This window comes from Spinacia oleracea, chromosome 3 (genome assembly GCF_020520425.1).
Source record: "Spinacia oleracea cultivar Varoflay chromosome 3, BTI_SOV_V1, whole genome shotgun sequence".
Classification (NCBI taxonomy): Eukaryota; Viridiplantae; Streptophyta; class Magnoliopsida; order Caryophyllales; family Amaranthaceae; genus Spinacia; species Spinacia oleracea.
The window spans coordinates 106,547,678-106,562,590 of NC_079489.1; the positions used below are offsets into that span (position 1 = coordinate 106,547,678).

Below are 14,913 nucleotides of genomic sequence, written 5' to 3' on the forward strand. Positions count from 1 at the left end.
CAGCATAGCAGCCCGCCAAGCAGGCAAGGCAGCGACAGCGATGCAGCCCGCTGGGCCTTTGGCCATCTGCGGCTGCGGCTGGGCCTAGGCAGGCACGTGCACCAGCGTGGCCCATCGTGGATGCGTTGGTTGCTTCGTCTTGGGCTCCAACAAAAGTCCGATTACTTAGTTGCCAAGTAACGTTGGGATTAACTATTCCTAGTCCTACTAGAATTAGTTTGATTAAGAGTTTAACTAATATTACAATTCTAATTGGATAAGAATTTCAATCCTAGTAGGGTTGGTAATTCTTTTCCTAGTAAGACTCAAACTCCTTATTTCCTACCCTATAAATATGAGGCTAGGCCCTCATAATTATACACACATAAAAGATTGAAAATCATATTTTTTACTTACTTTGTGTTCAAGAGAGAACATAAAATAGCCTGGCCAGAATACATTACCTTAAGTAAAATCCTAGTTGGTTGAACCTAAGGCGGATCCGAACGTGTTGTGAACTTTCTACGGAGGGGCAACGTTTGGGGGTCTAAAGACTTGTTCTTGTTCGGGAGCAGCTAGGGAAGCCACACATCACATTGTATGTAACCTAAATTATGCTAATTGACTATGTGGCAATTAATTTGGATTCTAGCTTTATGGTTTTCCGCATGAATTATATTATTGTATTATTCATAACCTAACACTTGTTTACTCTTTAGGATTGCTAAAAATATGTTGGGTACTTATTTCACACCTATTTTTACTGTTATTGCTTTTTGCAGATGTGGGCCTTTGAGCGTCTGCCGTTTTTTGCTCCTCGATCCGGTAGGGTGGACGGGGGTTATCCCGTTGCCAACTGTTGGGGTGGTGCCGGAAAGTTGAAGAAACGACCTACTATGGCGAGATTCAGAGATATGATCTCGACTGCGCATCCTGACATGGTAAGTGTAGTTATTTTTCTTTTCGTATTGTCTCGTTTTACGCGAGTTACTTGACCTGTCTGTTTTTGTTGATTCTGCAAACAGGTGAGTTGGTCTTGCTGGGACCCGACTGGGCGAGACAGAGGAGTTGGCAGAAGCTTGACGCCAGTATCAGTGTCGGGTTTTGTACCAGGGTCTTAGAGGTCCAACCTTGTTTTTAGGGGAGCGGGTCCTTCGGCAGACGAGGAGTCTTGTGCAAGTGCCTTAGTCACCGCCAACTAGCATGTTGCGCCCCACGGGTATTCTTCCCAGTCGTCGGGTGTTGTTGCAACATGGTGTGCTTGCGGATCTTGTTTCCCCCGGTCATCGAGTTACGTGTAATCTTAGATTTGTTGATATACATGTGTTTGCTCTTTCTCGCTGTGTTTTACTAACAGTTTGTCTGTGTTACAGCCTGAGCCTACTGATCATGGCGGTTAAGTGCCTCCTGATTGTTTGATTCTCTATACCAAGAAAGGTGGTTCTAGGATGACGGAGGAGGTGCCTGCCGTCCTTGACGAGGAGGGGATTCACCCGTTAGTTCCTGCGGGTGCTCGCGCGGTATGAGCTCTTGTCTGTCTGGCAGTTATACTTATTATATATTTCTTTTTATGTATGATTGCTGACATTTCTATTCCTGTCAGGTACCTGTTAGCATAGTTAACCAGGTGGTCAGGGTGGTTAACCGCCTGAGGGCTGCGTTGCTGTAACACCCTAATAATTCCTTGCTTTTTATAAAACATTTTCCAACTTAAAACAAAGGATTACCAAGATATTACCGCCACCGTGATAACGGTTAAGGCTATTTACCAGAATTACGCAGCGGAAATAACTAACTTTCAATACGTATTAAATAGTTAATGGTCAATTAAGAACCTGGAACCACTAAGGCCCAAAAACCAAAGCATTAAATAGTTTAAAATCCATTAACTATAGTTCAAATAAATTAAGTAGTCATGACTAGAAAATAAAAGTAGAGTTTATAAAGTACGGATGAGAAATAAACTCTCAAACACGATTCCCATGATAACTTCTCCCGCAAGTTATCTCTACAAACCTGTTTTATTAAAATCTACTCCCCAACAACGCAAATGCAATGATGGATCATCATAGGGTCATTAAGGCGAAGGCCATGACCAGAAGACATGAAGCACGAAGTCAGCAAAAGCTGAGTACGAACAAGCTAGAATAACATTCTATCCTAAGATGCTTCACTCAACGAATTAATAATCCACATGCAAAAGCCAATTAATAAACATGTAAACATGGAGACAAGACTCGACACTTGACACGACTCTTGACTCACAGTTTAATAAAGAATTAGCTTCGAACGGTTAAAATAAAGTATCGTCAAAGGGAAAGAAAAGGGTGATGGGAGCCAACCATACACTAAATAATAATAGAAAAAACCCTTATTGCATAGGGCTTTTAGACCCCTGTTGCAGCGTACATCGTATGCTGCAATTGGGGGGCCGGCAACAAGTATGAACTTGTTGCAGCGTACAATGTTCGCTGCGAAAAGTGCTTTTTTGCAGCGTACATATGCATGTACGCTGCACAAGTGCCAAAATTTGGCCAAAATCTTGACTTGTTGTAGAGTACAAATTGGTGTACGCTGCAAAAGACCCAACTTGTTGCAGGGAACATCTATTTGTATGCTGCAACAAGTGTGGTTTTTTGCCAAATTTTACACCCTTGTTACATCGTACACATATATATGTACGCTGCAACAAAGCACTTTTGGCGGGAAAATTTTAGTTTTGTTTAGGGATACCTAGAGTGCCTTGCACCAAATATAAAAACATGTCACAACAATAATAGAATATCGCAACCTGAATAACAAACATAAAAACAATAACTGGTGTTTTTGTATGCTATATATCCCAAAACCAAAGTACCACGTATTACATTTAAATATAAGTTCCAATTTCAACGAACACATACATTTTAATATAAAAGATTGTTCTATAACAACTAAACCAACTCGATCAAGCGCGCTCAGGCCAATAATAAATACTTGCTGGTAAAAAACTTAGCCCATTGGTCATGTTTCATATTTTTAGCATTATGTGCATATATTTTGACTTAAATATGCATATATTTTGACTTAAACGTGCGTATATATTTTGTGAATTTATTTTGCGCATATTTTTTTTCTTAAATGTGCATATAATTTAGGGTAAATATGCATATATTTTGAGGTACATATGCATGTGAGAAGATCGATCATTGTTTTCTGACTCTAAAGCTTGTTAAATTCTAAGTGAATATAAAACAGAAATAAGATCTTTCAGGCCCAAGTTAGGAAAACCGCTCCTGAATATACTAATGGCCTAAAATACCCCTTTGGTATTAAAAACAAGCGTATAAATATTTACCACAGTAATATGTGCGTATAATGGCCTTTGGATTCCTTGTGATCGAACGTCTATAAAGGTAGTTTTCACGTTAAGATAGGTTCTCATCTTAAGGTTAAAAGGATTTTTTCATAATTACCACCTTATAAAGTAAAAAATTCAAACTTACCACTTTATAAAATTTTATTTATAAATTACCACCTTAAATTTATTTAAACTTTCAAAATTACCACCACTTAACGAAAACCGTAAAATTTTCTGTTATGGGGTGGTAATTTAAAAGTTTAGACAAATTTAAGGTGGTAATTTTAAAAGTTTATTTCAAAATTACAACCTTAAATTTGTTTCAACTTTTAAAATTATCATCACGTAACAAAAAACTTAACATTTTCCGTTAAGTGGTGATAATTTTGAAATTTTAGACAAATTTAAGGTGGTAATTTTTAAATAAAATTTTATAAGGTGGTAAGTTTGAAAAACTGGACTTTATAATTTGGTAATTATGAAAATATCATTTTCAAAAACTCGACCTAAAACTATGTGTCATGATAAAAGAGCATCCTAAATTGAGACAAATAGAGTATTTTTAATTGTCTATTAATAGAAATATATTTACTTCTTTCATTTTAATATTAATGCACCATTTACCTTTTTTGTGTGAAAAAGATGGGCAAGAGCCTCTGAAAAAAGAAACAACATTAGCTTATATAAAGAAAAAGAAGCAAAAAAAACGGAAGACAAATAAAAACGAAACCAATAAAACAGCAGCCATTGACCATGAACACTCCAAGATCTCAAGCAGCTAGGGTCGGAACCAGTCGTGCTATAGTCACTCCCCAAAGTCCATCAATAAAATGACCCTAAGGTCCACCGGGACCGCCTCAAATAATCGTAGGCGATGTTGCATTTGGACTCCTTAATTAGCAAGTCAATCTGCAGCTCGGCTAGCCTCTCGATAACAGTGATGAACTGTCACCTGCTAACCTCGTCTAATTATCATATTTTGACACTTTCTTGTTTTTGAAAGGAAAGGCATGGGGCATTTTTTCAGATGAACTCAAATTACATCAAGTAATTCCAAGTCAATCGAGCCTTGCGGGATAGCACTAATATACACTTGTTCAATGCCATCAGACGGTATTAAGCGAGCAGCAGAATGTGCCCCAACGCCCCCCTCCCCTCCCCACCCCCGGTTTAACATGTCCAACAGAAAAGTGCTAACGCAACAACTCCATCTCAAGCATATCTTCAATAATGAGGTCCACATATGCTCTTCCTACATCATTTCTTTTCTGCAGAGCCTTCACTAAATTGACAGCATCACATTCAAATTCAATAGACCCATAACCCAGGCGCCTTGCAACACCCACCCCGAACCTGGCTTCCATAGCTTCTGCCACAGCCACACTCCAATTAGTCTTATGCCTTTGTACAACCACCACAAGGGTACCCCCATCCTTGTCATGCACGACAACCCCAAGCCCAACACCAATGCCACTCATAATTGTTGCATCCGTATTAACTTTCACTCCGCCAACTCCTAGTGGATGCCATGATGTTCTAGATATGACCATCTCCAATATGCTCCTTGAAAACACCGTTTTTACATAGCTCTTTTAATCCCCTACCAACCTTAAGAATCTTGTTACCCCTATCTCCATACAACTTCATTGTTCGTTATGAACAACCGAATTCCGATATGACCAAGTTGCCCATGAGAGAGTTGCAAATGTTAACAGCTCCTTGTGGTTCAGCTTAGTCATCATCCACGCAAAGCGGGCTACGAAGGATGAAGAAGGTGCAGCTTGGAGATGTGAAATAAAGGGAGAGCATTGCAAAATCTGTTTAACTGTAGAGAAAGGGCATGAACAATAGACTAAACATCACTTGGGCAACGAGTACATACTCCATCCACATCCACATGACGTTCTTTAAGTCTCCCCACCGTCACCAGAGACCTCGTGCAGACTCGCCATAAAAGTGGCTTAATTTCGGTGGCCTGTCAATGTTCCAGATTACCTTCCACACCTCCTAAAAAGTCCCACTATAGAGAGTAGACCAACCTTGTACATGGCCTAAGTGCCCAAGCCAGTAACCCGATTTGGTCGTATAAATATCGTCTGAAGAAGGCCACCAATAACGGATGTTAATGGGGCATCTCTTACTCAAAGGTATTTCTTGAATTAAGCTTGCTTCTGCTCCACTAAAATTCTAGGGCCATGACATTCCATACACCTCTGTCACTGTCAATTAAGTCAGCCACCATGCATGAGATCTGCTGGACTTTCCAGATTGGGAGATGGTACTACTGACGATGAGTCTCCAGGCAGCTAAGCATCCTCTCACACCTTAATGCTTATGACACTTTATAATGATATGAAAAGAGTGTGAGGTTATGATACAAATGACATTTACATAGATCATGCGGAAACAACCATTAACCCAGGAAACATATTATTTACACATAATCATATAGCATAATTAGATGCATACTCTTTGTTGCGTGCCCTCCCTAGCTGCGCCCGAACCGAACAAGAACAAGTCTTTTAGGACTCCAAGTGTCGTCCCTCCGTAGATAGTCCACAGCACGTCCGGATCCGCCTTAAGATTGACCAACTAGAATCGCCCTTAAGGTACTAGAAAATTCGGCACTTTTATGAGCAAGATGTGTTTTAATTTTCTCTCAAAAAACTCACTTTTGAATACTTTGAAACTTGTATATAAATTATGACCCCTAGGCCTTTATTTATAGAGTTATGGAAAAGGAATCGTAATCCTAGTAGGATGCGAATTAATTGGAATTAGAATCCTACATGAATTCTATTTAATTAATTTATCCAATTAGGAATAGACATTTAATCATACACTGACTCTTGCAGATTCAGGAATCACGCATGAGCACAAACTCACACACACACGGCAGCCACAAGGACTGCCCATGCGTGCGAGCTGCAGCCCACGCAGCAAGGCCCACGCATCCGTGGCCTTGGCGCGCGCTGGGCTTGTGGCGTGCGTGCTTGCTGGGCGACGGCCTGGCTTCGTGCTGGGCCTTCGTCCGGCAGGCCTCGTCCGATGCTAATTCGTACGATACGCTTCCGATTAAATTTCCATTTCCGGAATCTATTTCCGATACGAACAATATTTAATATTTCCGATTCCGGAATTAATTTCCGTTTCGAACAAATATTTAATATTTCCGTTTCCGGAATTATTTTCCGATTCCGGCAATATTTCCGATTCTGACAATATTTCCGTTTCCGGCAATATTTCCGATTCTGGTAATATTTCCATTTCCAATAATATTTTCCGATACGTACCATGTTTCCGTTTCCGGCAACATCTACGACTTGGATAATATTCATATTTCCGATACGATCCATATTTCCGTTTCCGGCAATATCATCGTTTCCGGAGTATTCATTTCTTGCCTGTGACGATCTTAGCTCCCACTGAAACCAAGATCCGTCGGTTCCGAATATTCATAGATGGAGTATTTAATGCCATTAAATACTTGATCCGTTTACGTACTATTTGTGTGACCCTACGGGTTCAGTCAAGAGTAAGCTGTGGATTAATATCATTAATTCCACTTGAACTGAAGCGGCCTCTAGCTAGGCATTCAGCTCACTTGATCTCACTGAATTATTAACTTGTTAATTAATACTGAACCGCATTTATTAGACTTAACATAGAATGCATACTTGGACCAAGGGCATTATTTCCTTCAGTCTCCCACTTGTCCTTAGGGACAAGTGTGCATTTCCTAATTCCTTTGTCGCTCGATGCTTGCTCTTGAACATAAGGTAAGAGTTGTCATCCTTATTATGTCCAGAGGTGTTCCTCGGTTTCAGAGTTCAACTGATCAAATAAACAGATAATCATAGCCTATGATTCATCCGAGCACGGCCATGCATTTCACAGTTTCTAGCTCTCCGAGTGGCCTTGTACAACTTTTAAGCATCTCATCCCGATTTATGGGAGGACAATCCCAATCTTGCGATCTTGAGATTAGACTTCGTTTGATAGGTGATTACCTGAGCGTTGCCTTTATAGCCTCCTTTTACGGTGCGACGGTTGGTCAACGTCAAAGCAACCAGTTCTCAAACAAGTAATCTCAAATCACTCAGGTATTGAGGATTTAGTGTCTAATAATTTAATGAAATTTACTTATGACAGACTTTCATCTCTTACAGTAAAGTTTCATAGGTCTTGTCCGATACTAGTCTTCCCAAAGTAAGTATCTATGCAAATGATTATGACATTGCCATGTCCACATAGTTCAAGAAACAGAACTACTAGTCATCTTGCATTCTAATCGTCTAACGTTTTCTATGCGTCCAATTTTATAGAAAACTCCGATTAGGGACCATTTTCAACCTTTGACATTCAAGTTCACTTGATAGACATTTCTTAGTCACAGGACTGGTCCTGACAGTCTATCTTGAATATATCGTCAAATTTGAAGGGACTCATCATTTAATACTAAACCAAGATTAAATGGAATATGAAAATACATTTTCATATATGATAAATGTTCAACCCCAATGTTTTATAACCATGGGCCTCAAACCCATCTTCTAAAACAATTCATGGAATTCAAAGCTATGCTTGATTTCCAGTGCTACAATGTGAGTGTTGCTTCTCACTTGTTGCATAGGTTTAGTTATCATGCTTTGCCAATCTTAATATCCTTTTCATCGAATGTTCTTCGAGATATGATGATAAGATCTTTTCGAGTTTGTTTATTATGTGATCTAGTCTTTCTTACTTTGATGGTGGTTTTACTCACTTTGCAATGAAGAACCATCAAGTTAGCAGACGTTTTTCTTGCTTCAAGAGTGGTTCTACGCATTTTTCAATGAAGAACCATCAAGCCAGCAGATAGGTGATCTACCCAAGTTCAGTGAAGAACTTTAAACAACCCTGTTTTATTGCTTCTTAGGCAATAATTACTTTTACTTCAACTGCATAGGTTGCTAGTGATGCTTTGTTTGGATTTACCTATCCAAGCAGTTCATAGATATGTGGAAGACTCTCCAACTATATCTTAGAACATAGAAATTAATATTTTAATTTCCCACGCAACAACTCATGGTCTCCAATCCATGTTGCCATTTCAAAACACGATGCTCTATAGCTCGTCCTTATCAATGGTTAACTCCAAAGGGTCTTGCTTGATCCTTTGCCAGTGTTTATGCGTGTAGCATCAATATTTAGCGTATCTTTATTTCCTTGAATCAAGAACTATTCTATGTACCTTTTCAAGTACCATAAGTATTCTTGATCTCAATCTAGTTGATCTTTACTTAGATCAATAGAGATTGGTATATGTTCGTCATGGCTAAAGTCATACGATACGTTTTTGGCGATCCTCATATTATATCATACATGATAAATTCTTTTGCAGAATAATTCCCAATTGAATTCTATTCATGTAACTTTAGCTCATTCAATTTTAGTAGATACTGAATCCAGCTAAATTCTTTGACATATAATATAGGTTAAGAATCTCATTTAGACTCTTTGATGTTTAACTTAGTAAATGCTTATACATAGTTCAAACATTCTTTACTTAGATTTATTCACATGGGTCGAATATCTCCAATGGAGACTTTCGTGTTTGATTTAGTAAATGCCATTACTTAATCTAAAACAATATTATAAGATCTTTGTAAATAGATCTTAATACCCAATATGTACTAAGTTTCGCCATGGTCCATCATTGATGAATAATTTCAAATCTAAGTCATTAGCATTTGAATGTTATTTCACAATAGAGAGATATGTGTGTAATACACATAGGACCAATTAAGTTTTAAGTACTCCCACTAAACTTCTTATATATCTATAAGAATCATGTACATTTTATGAAACTAAAATACTTATTAGCTTCACTAAAATACATTTCTAATTCCCAATTGCTTGCTTAAATCTGTACTTAGATTTCATAAGCTAGCTTTCTTTTTCAAGCATTTATTTGGATCCACAAATCCTATGACATACCATGTACATAGTTTATTCCAACATTTGATTGACACTAGTAGAAAAAACCCCTGTTGCAGCCCCCTTGTTGCAGCGTACATGTATAAATACGCTTCAACAACCAGTCGGTCAACGCGGGTCAAACCCTTTAAAGGTTATCGCAGCGTACATTTTAGTTGTTCGCAGCAAATGTGTTTGTTGCAGCGTACAAAATAAAAGCCCGCAGCAACAACCCGACTTTATTGCAGCATACATGTTATTGTCCGCTGCAACAAGTCCGCGTTTCAAATTTTTTTACTTTCCTAGGTTGCAACAAACCGCGCTCAAACGTACGTTGTTCCTTTTCTGCTAGCTCCAAGCTTTTTCCCTTAAACAAATATCCAAGCAAGCCGTCGAACTCAGCCGTCGAACTCAGCCCTGCGTCGCCGTCGAACTCAGCCCTGCGTCGCCGTCGAACCCAAGCGTTGCTCAGCCCTGCGTCGCTGTCTTCGCCGGTGTGTGGTGTTCTCGCCTCATCTCCCCCATCCCGTTCAATTCTCGCGCGGCCTGTCACTGAAAGATATATTCTTGGTCGGCCGGGGGTTCAGCATCTCCCCGTCGCGTCGTGGTTCCGGTGGTTGCTCGGCGTCGTGGTTCCGGTGGTTTCGGTATGGTGTGTTCAATTTTTATTTTCGTTTTTTATTTTCGTTTTCAGATTAGGGTTCAATTTTAGTTTTTGATTTTCGTTTTGATTATTGTTTTTTATTTTCGTTTTTGATTTTCGTTTTGATTTTCGTTTTGATTTTCGTTTTTGATTTTCGTTTTGATTTTCGTTTTTATTTTGATTTTTTTGGCTGTTTTTCAATTATTAAACGATTAAACGGGGTCTTTTAAAATCTACGAAAGAACAAAACTAGGGTTTCTCTGCGATTTAAGCTTTATTTCAAGGTTTATTGCGGCATTCCCTTTGCAAGTTTCACCATTTGATCGATTCCCACAGATCCCTTCTTCGTATTTCCGTCAACATGGTATTTTCCATTTCTCATTCTTCAATTTCCTTTTAATTTGTGTGTGAAATTTCATAATAATTTTGGGTATTGTTGAACAGATCATGACTGAGCAGAACCGCCGTGAGATCAGCAAGTACCTCTTCCAAGGTCATCTCTCTCTTTCTTGATCTAAATTATGGGTTTCCTTTTTGTGTTTGGTGCAATTTTATATGAACAGACTTCCATTTCCCACTTGAATTTAATTTATTTTTATTAGTGAATAATTGATTAGATTATGGCAATATGATATGAATTTCTGGGTTTTTTCCAATGTGGTTGGTTTTAAATTTATATTACGGAGTATTTCATTTTGACAGTTGAAATGTGTTATCTTTCATTTATCCCAAATTTCAATATTGGATTGGGATACTGGGGTATTTAAGGAAGTGGTAACTCTGGGATATATTTACATGTCTGAGTGATAGGTGGAAGTGTGGAACAGTAACTTTTAGCACCAATTTGGTTTAGGCTTTGTCTTTCGTGGTCACAGATAGCCAGAGGTATGATTTGTGAACAACATATCTTAATTAAGAATTGCTTCCCAAGGTGATTAGATTTTACTATCATATAAATGTACGGAGTACAAACCAATGTTCTATTAGCTGCACTAGGTTGAAATCGTTGAATTGTTAATGTTGAATGTGGCTGCACCGCGTTACTGTTGTGACTTGACGGTGATACGGCTTGTGCTACTCCATTATTTGTATCTCATAATCGCATTGAGTTTTGTATGTTATTTGTTTGTAGATTTCCTTTTTAAATTAGCTTTTGTCAGTTATAGACTCATAGTTAATCTTTTGGAGTTCTTTAATCAGAACCATAAGAGATTTTTCTGTTATCAAAGTGATTCAGAAATGCAAGCTTTCTGTACTGATTTAGAACTGGAATGAATTTTGAACAGAGGGAGTTTGCTTTGCAAAGAAAGATTATAACTTGGCAAAGCACCCTGACATTGATGTCCCGAATCTGCAAGTGATCAAGCTGATGCAAAGCTTTAAGTCCAAGGAGTATGTGAGGGAGACCTTTGCTTGGATGCACTACTACTGGTTCTTGACCAACGAGGGTATTGAATTCCTTCGTACTTACCTCAACCTTCCCTCAGAGATTGTCCCTGCTACCTTAAAGAAGCAGATGAAGCCTGCTGGCAGGCCAATGGGCGGCGCACCTGGCCCACGGTAATGGCTTGCTCTTTTTTTTTTATAGTCAAAATGGTTAAGGTTGTCATAATTGTGATTTCCCTTCTGATGGTAAACACAAGTTTAATACGGAGTACAAACTTATCTTATTAGTGGCGCTCTGCTGATATTGTTGTTTTTTCAAATTGGATGTCAGCTTTCTAACTTGGTTGTTATGTTGTTGAATTTTTTACCAGTGGGGGATCGCGATTTGAAGGAGACAGGCCTAGATTTGGTGATAGGGATGGCTACCGTTCTGGACCTCGTGGTGAAGGTGATTCCGGTGACAAGGGCGGTGCTCCTGCTGATTACAGACCATCATTTGGGGTAAGTGTGAAACGTTGATAGTGCTAATTGAGTTTCTTGGGTAGCTTCTGTTTTTTAATAGTCCTAATTGCACTTGGATAGTACTCCGTATTAACTATTAAGACCCTAATATTTATTTTCTTTGATGATCTGAATTTTTATTACAATGTTGTTACGTTACATTCCGGTGATTCAGTGAAGCGAGCTATACCTAGTTATCTACTGAATGATATGCTGTACTACCTTCTGTAACTTAAAACGATGGAACTGATCACATTTGTGAAGAAGATATATGCAATAGAGTGGAATCCTACGTGTCATGTGTTTGTTGCCATTACTTTGGCGTTGTTGAATATCAGTGATGTGTAGAATTTGGATATAAATAATTCTACAATATTCTATGAACCTATTCAAGGGTTATGGATATGAGATTGGATCCTAGGCCCAGTTCAGCTGCTGAGATAGCTTTGTCCAGAATACCGGTACTTAGAAGACTTAGTTGATAATTCTATTTGGATCTGAATTTCCTCTATATAGTAGCATAGTGTTTGCGTGAAAGGTAAATTAATCTGTATGAATACAATGCTATATATTTCCCTTGTCACCTCCTGAAGGATGTGTAAACATGTGGATCATGGATAGAACCAGTATTAGATGGCTGATTTTATATTGCCTAAAACAGGGCTTACTCTTTGTCTGTGGTCGTATAAGGTGTGAGTTTGTGATTGTCTCCCCTCTCCCCATTGTACCAGATTCGTGTTTGATGATACATATTTTATTATTTCACAGGGTTCTTCTAGTGGTAGGTCAGGCTTTGGTCGTGGAGCTGGAAGCTTTGGTGCTGGACCAACAAGTTCAAATCTTTCTTGAAACCATAAACTTCTATGAATAGGACTATTCCAATTTTGAATGTCATGACTGTTTTTGATTGAGTTGAAGAGAAATACAATACAATGTTTTGCAAGAGGCTTCCTTAGACTAACTACATGTACTTTGACTTCTTTAATTTAGTTTTTTTTTCCCTTTGGTTGGTAGATGATGTGAATACTCAAGTGATCATCTGCTTGGCCACCATTTTCAGATTTTGTTTATTGATACCTTTTGCTTCATGGAAAAGTTTACATGTTAGGCTTTGCCATTATCTCCTATTTGTTCCTTGTCTGGTGTGCTGCTAGTACAAACGTGCCCATCTGCCTTAAGCTTCTGTGGCATTTCGGCTCTGTCTGGTGTGCTGCTAGTACAAACGTGCCCATCTATATTTGGTGCAAGGCACTCTAGGTATCCCTAAACAAAATTAGAATTTTCCCGCCAAAAGTGCTTTGTTGCAGCGTACATATATGTTGTACGCTGCAACAAGGGAAAAAAATTTCGCAAAAATTCAGACTTGTTGCAGCGTACAAATAAATGTACGCTGCAAAAAGTTGGGTCTGTTGCAGCGGGCTTTTATATGTACGCTGCAACAAGTCCAAAATTTTGCCAATTTTTTGGCACTTGTTGCAGCGTACATCTAAAAGCCCGCTGCAACAAATCACTTTTTGCAGCGAACATGTACGCTGCAACAAGTTCAGACTTGTTGCAGGCCCCCCAGTTGCAGCATACGATGTACGCTGCAACAGGGGTCTAAAAGCCCGCTGCAATAAGGGTTTTTTCTACTAGTGCATGAGGAATACTATTGCTTGAATTATAGACTTGAAGCATTACGATTTTGCATGAGGTTTCAACACAATCCACATTGTGAATTTGCTTGTAACTTTTAGCAACTAATCTAGCTTTGTGTGTGAACACAATTCCATGTTTGATGGTTTTTATCCTTAAAACAAACTTGCAACCAATAGATGTGAAACTATTCTTGCAAATCAACAAAATTTTAATTTTGTCATCAAAACATTGAGTATGTTTTATGGCCTCTAACCATTTAAAACATTTGAGTCTATATATGGCCTCTAACCATTTTAGGGAATCTAGGTTTCGTCATAGCTTTCTTACAAGTCACAAACTCATTAATCTACATGATAATAGTTTGACTGCAAGTTGTAGGTTTCTTCACTATTTAATAGAAGAATCTCATAGTTTCATTGACCTGATCTCTATGTTTCTTTACTATCTAATAGAAGAATCTCATAGTTTCAGTGACTTGAATTCTATGCCTACTTGGGTATAGAACATCAAACAACAGAATATCAATAGCCACTTGAAAGTCCTTTGAATATTCTGTTCTCCTTGAAGCACTTGTAAAGTCTTCTAAGAGATGTCTATTCTTTAAAGCCACTTCTAAAGTCCTTAAAGAATAAGTTCGGATTTTCTGAAGCACTTCGAAAAGCCTCCGGAATGTCCGTTTATGTTTGTTGTTCGCCTCGAAAACTTTCGAGGTCTATTTTCTCCCACTTGTCATTTTGGAAACGAATCTCCAAAAGGACATTATTTCGAGCAAACAAACATTATATTCTCAAAAATTCGTGGTAGAAACAATACCCTTGTGTCTCATTTGAATAAATCACAATGAAACATATATCTAGACTTGGGCCTTAGTTTGTTGAATAACAAACACTAAGCTCCCACTGAGTTTAGCAACTCTTTAGATATATAATTGAAAAGATATCCTGAATTTACTTTTCAATAGCTTTGACGAATTTGGTTTAGTTTGGTGGTAGTTGAGCATTTTGTTTTAGAAATTATAGGAAAAGTTTTTATGATCCATCATTGATCGAATCAAGTACTAATTGACTTCGATTATTCCAACTAAGATATGCCATATCTTATGGACCTAGATTGTGAAATTACAACACACAATCATTGATGATCATATTTGGTCTCAAGTAATCATCAACATGATCTAACCTAGATCTTTATGATTTCTTGCCAAGTGGATTTTATACTTCTGAATCTTTGAACTAGCCAAACAGATTCAACTTATATCACATTTGAGTAAATAAACCTACATTCACTCAAATCCATGCGAAATAATAAAGTCATAAAATCTTTCTTTAGCTTTGAACTCTATTGTCTAGGCGTTCTAACAATAGTTCACATCTTTTGTTACTTTCAACAAGTAAGACTAGCTTGTCTTAAGTTGATCTAGAAATCAACCAACTTTCAAAAGTCCATTAAAATAGAGTTTTTGAATGTT

The 14,913-nt window shown here is 38.1% G+C and overlaps 1 protein-coding gene across 2 annotated transcripts; it reads left to right on the plus strand.

Annotated features, from left to right (window-relative positions):
* Positions 1-9,555: 9,555 nt before the first annotated feature.
* LOC130470456 (40S ribosomal protein S10-3-like) lies at positions 9,556-12,934 on the plus strand. Of its 2 annotated transcripts, none has more exons than XM_056840632.1 (5): positions 9,556-9,924; positions 10,365-10,413; positions 11,207-11,480; positions 11,678-11,807; positions 12,576-12,934. In XM_056840632.1, the coding sequence occupies exons 2-5, from the start codon at positions 10,368-10,370 to the stop codon at positions 12,654-12,656; spliced, it is 531 nt and encodes a 176-aa protein (XP_056696610.1). In that variant the 5' UTR covers positions 9,556-9,924; positions 10,365-10,367; the 3' UTR covers positions 12,657-12,934. The 2 variants fall into 2 exon arrangements, with proteins under 2 accessions (XP_056696610.1, XP_056696609.1); XM_056840631.1 differs by lacking the exon at positions 9,556-9,924 and adding an exon at positions 10,125-10,284.
* The last annotated feature ends 1,979 nt before the right edge of the window (positions 12,935-14,913 follow it).

Coding starts and splice junctions, on each gene's coding strand:
- LOC130470456 (XM_056840631.1), top strand. Junction 10,414..11,206: donor CAGCAAGTACCTCTTCCAAG/GTCATCTCTCTC, acceptor AATTTTGAACAG/AGGGAGTTTGCTTTGCAAAG. Junction 11,481..11,677: donor GGCGGCGCACCTGGCCCACG/GTAATGGCTTGC, acceptor ATTTTTTACCAG/TGGGGGATCGCGATTTGAAG.